The sequence below is a fragment of the Neltuma alba genome, unplaced genomic scaffold (assembly GCF_004799145.2).
Source record: "Neltuma alba isolate B1F8T4 unplaced genomic scaffold, ASM479914v2 tig00012455_pilon, whole genome shotgun sequence".
Classification (NCBI taxonomy): Eukaryota; Viridiplantae; Streptophyta; class Magnoliopsida; order Fabales; family Fabaceae; genus Neltuma; species Neltuma alba.
Window position 1 is genome coordinate 11,744 of NW_021636934.1, and position 6,031 is coordinate 17,774.

General features: G+C 35.2%; 1 protein-coding gene across 1 annotated transcript; it reads left to right on the forward strand.

The window, feature by feature from the left end:
- The first annotated feature begins 579 nt into the window (after positions 1-579).
- Positions 580-3,909, forward strand: LOC114727261 (TMV resistance protein N-like). The gene is made up of 4 exons (XM_028913960.1): positions 580-1,185; positions 1,764-2,865; positions 2,957-3,229; positions 3,808-3,909. Exons 1-4 carry the CDS (start codon positions 680-682, stop codon positions 3,907-3,909), a joined length of 1,983 nt encoding a protein of 660 aa, XP_028769793.1. The 5' UTR covers positions 580-679.
- Positions 3,910-6,031: the final 2,122 nt, after the last annotated feature.

Sequence of the window (6,031 nt, forward strand, 5' to 3'; positions counted from 1 at the left end):
TTTCTTTCCATCTTTATTTTTTCCTTTGTGGTTCAAACTTATTCCTTTCTTTTCAATATATTCTCCCAAAATTATGATAAATTCATCAAGTCAATCTATCATCCACTGCTTTTGATCTCATGAATTATTCTTCAGATATTTATATGGACCTATATTGCATAATACTATAGCATAGCTATTTATCTTCACTGTTTAAGTTCAATAATACAAGAACACCATTAATCAAAATGCCAGGGAGAGCTGTGGGTCCATTTATTTCGCAGTGATCAACAGAGCTTGCGGGACCAGATCTTTTTAAAACAAAACTTATTGTAACACACACATAATATATTTCTTTTTTTCCAGGAATACGGCCTCACACCCTATGCAACTTGGTCCGCCGTGGATTACTGAGTCCTCAAGATGAATAAAATAAAACAAAAACCAACTGGAAGAAGACTGGAAAAAAAGGATCCATCATCTGCACTATCATTATTTTCTTGGGTCAACAGTTGCTTCAGAAATACAAAAGTCAAACAAAAACAAGGTACCACCGTCTTCACATTTGGATCCATTTAATCAATATATATATATATATATATTTATATGAAAGCACAATCCACGTTAACTGTATAAGTTTCTCTCTCGTTTGAGTTTTCAAATCTCAACACCTAACTTCAAGTCTGCGATTATTGCCGCCATGGCGATTCAAGTGGTTTCACCATCATCCCATAGCTTCACCAGCGAAGCTAAGTATCGATATGATGTTTTCCTGAGTTTTAGAGGTGAAGATACTCGCCACATCTTCACTGCACCTCTCCACGATGCTTTGCACCGTAAGGGAATCAACGCCTTCATTGATGACAAGAAGCTTGGGAAAGGGGAAAAGATCTCACCTACGCTTCTTAAGGCCATTGAGAGATCCAGGATTTCCATTATTGTGTTCTCTAAGAACTATGCTACTTCCACTTGGTGCCTGGAGGAACTTGCTCACATCGTTTGGTGTAAGAAGGAAAAGAAACAGCTGGTTATGCCCATCTTTTACAAGGTAGATCCGATGGATGTTCAGTATCAGAGAAACAGCTTTGAGGAAGCCATGGCTGTTCTTGAAGAAAGATTCAGAGATGACACGGAGAAAGTTAGAAAATGGAGATCTGCTTTGTTTGAAGCTGCTAGCTTGTCATCAGCATGGCTTTTCAAAGATGGGTATGTTTTCTTATACTATTTTCTGAAAGCCATCTACTGAGCAAATTTTGAAACAATTAATTAGTGGTTGGGGGTCTGGGGAGGGATAGATGTACATAGTCTTACCCTCACAAGGGGAGAGGTTATTTTCAGGATTTAAACCCTTGACTTTCAAGTCACATGATAGCAATCTCACTGTTGCTTAAAGGCTCACTCTCTTAGCACGCTATTGAAAACGTTTGAAATTTTGATATGTGGCTTTTGCTTTTGCAGTTCAAAGGTGCTGTGAAATGGTGGTTTTTACAGTATTTTTCTCATGAGGATAATTATGAATTGTGTTTAATATTCAAAATTTTTATTTTCAATTTAGAAGTTTAAATAGTTCTATAATTTGACTTTTTTGTTTTTGCATTATTACTCTTAGATTTACTTAAATGATATAATTCAAATAACAAATACTTATAATTTTTTTTAAAAAAATTAGACCTATAGAGTGAAGGGATTAAAATCATAGAGAGCTAAAAGATCATAGAAATATAAAACAGAATATGTGGCGATAATTATCTTCATAGTAAACAAATTCACTTTTCCTTTTGTAGATACCAAGATGGATTTATTGAAAGTATCGTTGAAGATGCATATGCTAGGCTACCTCCTAAGCGCTACCATAACGTTGATTACATCGTCGGACTTGAGCCTTGTATAGAAAAAGTGATGTCACTTTTGGATGAAAGTGATGATAATAGAGTTTCTATGTTGGGAATTTATGGAATTGGTGGGATTGGCAAAACAACCCTTGCAAAAGCTGTCTATAATTCAATCTTCTTCAATTTTGAAGGTGCTTGTTTTTTGTTTGATGTTCGAGAAATATCAAAGAAATATCAAGGTGTTGTTAGCCTTCAACGAACACTACTATCAGAAATTCTAGATGAAAACAAGATTAAGTTTTGTAGTGTTGACGAAGGAATATCAAAAATAAAACATAGGCTCTCTCGGAAAAAGATTCTATTGGTTCTTGATGACGTTGAAGAAGTTGAACAGTTAGAACAACTTGCGGGAGGATGTGATTGGTTTGGTTGTGGAAGCAAGATCATTATAACAACAAGAAACAAGCAATTACTAATTGCACGCAATATCACAAAGACATATGAAATGAAGGAGTTAAATGAGAGTTACTCTCTTGAGCTTTTTTGTTGGCATGCATTTCGAAAGAGCCAACCTCCAAAAGTATACAAAAGTATGTCCATTGGTATTACACGTTATGTACGTGGCCTTCCTTTGACTTTAAAGTTGATAGGCTCCAACTTGGCACACAAAGACTTAGAGGAATGGAGATATGCATTGAAACAATATTATCAAATCTCAAGAACAACAATATATGAGATATTGAAAGTAAGCTATGATTGCTTACAAGATGATGCTAAGCGTATTTTCTTGGACATTGCTTGTTTCTTTGCAAAGGAGACATTGGAATTGGTTGAAGACATACTAGGAGCTTGTTACTATGGGACAAGGTTTTATATTGAAGTTCTTGTTGATAAATCTTTGATAACTATTGCTGATAATGGTCTCTTGCTGATGCATGATCTAATACAACAAATGGGTAAAAAGATTGTTGAGCAAGAGGCACCCTCAAATCCTGGTAGACGTAGCAGGTTATGGTATTACAAAGATGTTCTTAATGTGCTGCGCAAAGATTTAGTAAGCATTGAAAATTTATCCATTTCCTTATATACAATAAACTGTGCAAATTTGGCAAATAGCTAACTGTATTACTTTCTGGAACTTGTAGGGAGAAAAAGATATCGAAGGAATAATACTTGATCCACCTGAACAAGAAGAAGTGAAGTGGAATGGTTTAGCCTTTGAGAAGATGGATAATCTTCGTATTCTCATTGTTCGAAATACCCAATTCTTAACAAGTCCCAGGTATCTTCCCAATAGTTTGATATTGCTTGATTGGGAGGGGTATCCTTCTATGACTTTACCACCGGATTTTTCTCCTCCAAAACTAGTTTGCTTCAAGCTGTGTAGAAGTCTTTTCAAATTGGAAGAGCCATTCCAGGTACTTTATTCACTCTTTTTCTGTGATCAAATTTCTTGAGCCATAATGTTCTTCTGAGAATTCGAGAATAAATTACTTTTAACTCTCATTGAATTTTTTATTATCTTCTATAGAATCGTCAACTATTTCACAATCCAGAGATTTTTCGAAGATTCAGTACGAATAAGATTAGATAAATCAAAGGGAGGCTAGCATATTCTGTTCAAAAGATAATATATTTCTTGACAACTGTTATTAATTAAATAATATTGGTTTTCTTTTGCAGAAGTTTGAATATGTGACACATATGAATTTCTCGAGGTGTGAATTTATAACAGAAGTACCTGATATGTCTCATTTTCAAAACTTAAAAACATTAAGCTTTCGCGAATGTCGCAATTTGATCAAAGTTCATGATTCAGTGGGATTTCTTTGCAAGCTTATCAAATTAGATGTTCGTAAATGTACCCAACTTAAAAGCTTTCCAAGTGAAATCAACATGCCATCTCTTGAGATGCTCGTTCTGACTGATTGCAAGAGTCTTGACTACTTCCCAAACATAGTTGGAAATATGGATGCACTTGGAAGTATTTTTGCAGATGGTAGCGCTATTAAAGAGTTTCCAAATAGCTTATTCACGCTACAAAATCTTAGCGTACTTCTGCTGGGAGGCCTTCGATCTCATGGTAGAAATTCCTTGAAGAAATTACTGCAAGAGAGCCAACCATTTATGAGTTGCGATAACATAGAGTGCTTGGATCTCGGAAACTGTGGCCTATGGGATGAAGATGTTTACCATACTCTGAAATGTTTTCAGAATCTGCAAAACTTGGATCTATCAGGAAATAATTTTGCATCACTTCCTAAGTGCATTAAAGAGTGTGATGATCTCATGACGCTCGAAATAAATAATTGTAAGAGACTAAGAGACATACCAGAGTTGCCATCGGGGTTGCGCCAGATAAAGGCAGAGAATTGCACAGCATTAACAACCGAGTCATTAAGCCGTTTATGGTTTCAGGTTTTTCTCATTTTCCTTTTGATAATTTTCATTTGTCATGTTGGATTTTAAAGCTTTTGCAGGAATAAACCACGACAAATCATGTCATAATTAGAGCTTCTTACTAGTGTGGGTTAATAATGTTTCGGCATCTAACACCCTCATTATTTTCAAGTTGCATTTTACAACTTTGATTATATTTATGATGCATCCTCCACCTTGATGTTGTTATTATTATTTCTTTTGTGTTTTCAGCACCCTAATCTTTTTCTTGTGTGCATCCAGCACCTTAAATCATAAATAAAATTAGGATATCAGATGCAACTAGAAAACAATATCAAACGTGTAGGATGCACCACAAAAATAACATTAATTAGGGTGCCAAATGTTACTTTAGCCCTTGATTTTTTTTTTTTTTTTTTTGCCAGATACCCCTTGATATATCCTATCTATGAATAATATAAATTTCAAGTATTATTTTATATGTTATTCTCAAATCTGAAAAAGCCTCTCCTGTTTGGTGTTTCGATAAATCAGGCAAAAACCTTCTTCACTATGCCAGCAACAACATTTCCTGATTGGTTGGACTATTTCTGTGAAGGAGACACATTGTCTCTTGGTGTTCGTGGGAAAACTTTCCCTGCTCTTGTCATTGCAATCGAATCGGGCAAAGCTAAGGCAAAAAGGAGAGTTCTCACCTTCCAAGTTTTTATCAGAACGAATGGCCGTAGAATGTCATGGACAAAAAATGATGCTCTTTATGCTCCTAGTCAACGCAGAGAATGTGATACGTTGCTTTCTTTGGTAAGGAAGGTCATGTGATGTCATTTGATTTACTTCAGAATTTTGATGAAGAAGAGTTGGAGGAGCTTAATAAGTTTCTGGAATCGGGTTGGAATGATGTGGACATACAAGTCATGTGTGACTCACCAAATATCTCCATAATTAAGTGTGGAGTTTATGTTGATAAGCAGCAAACGAGCATGGAGAATATTCGCTTTGTGTTTCCTAGGGCTTTCATGAATAATGCTTCAAGAACTTCACTGAAACGAAAATCCATAGCTTCTCCTCTTCATGCACCAGCCAAGAAGCTCTTGAGACATTTCAAGGCTGCTGATAAAGGACAACTCAATAACACCAAGAAAGGGACCAAGTAAGCCTCTATTTTCTTCTGCAAGTTGTCGTTTATTTATTTCGAGGTTTGGGTTATTATTAATTTTGTCTGCTTTGTTTGTATTGTAGGAGAAGAAAACGACACCAAGCTTTTCGTTCGTGGTACAAGACGCTCTATCCAAGGGGCAAGCATTTTTGGAGATTTCTTTACTACTAGCTCTCTATTTACGAAAAAAATTAGGAGCATTACTTTAGCCCTTTGAAATGGAACGTCAGCCGATTACCACTACCCCCAACCTTGTCGGTTTTAATGCTCTTTTATGTAGTATCACTTGTACTAAATGAGTCATTTGAGTGTTTAGTAGCACACCAACATTTAATAGAGAAAAGGAGCAAACTTTATTTGGGATTGAGATATGCAGGCATTGGATTTGGAAGAATGTGATGCCTTTTGAGTGGTAAATTAAATGCCAAAAAGGAATAATATATGCATCCATTGGGAAAATTAAATTAAAACTAAATATTCTATCCTATCGTTATTATAAAACATTTTTAGCCATTCTAAATGAAAAAGAGGTAGTTAAATTATTAATTTTTTGAAGCCATAAAAAAATAAATTAAACATAAAATAGGGACAGTCTTCTTTTTTTTTTTGGCCAGCAGGGACAGTCTTTTTTAATACATAGATAAGGGATAAAATGAAATTAACA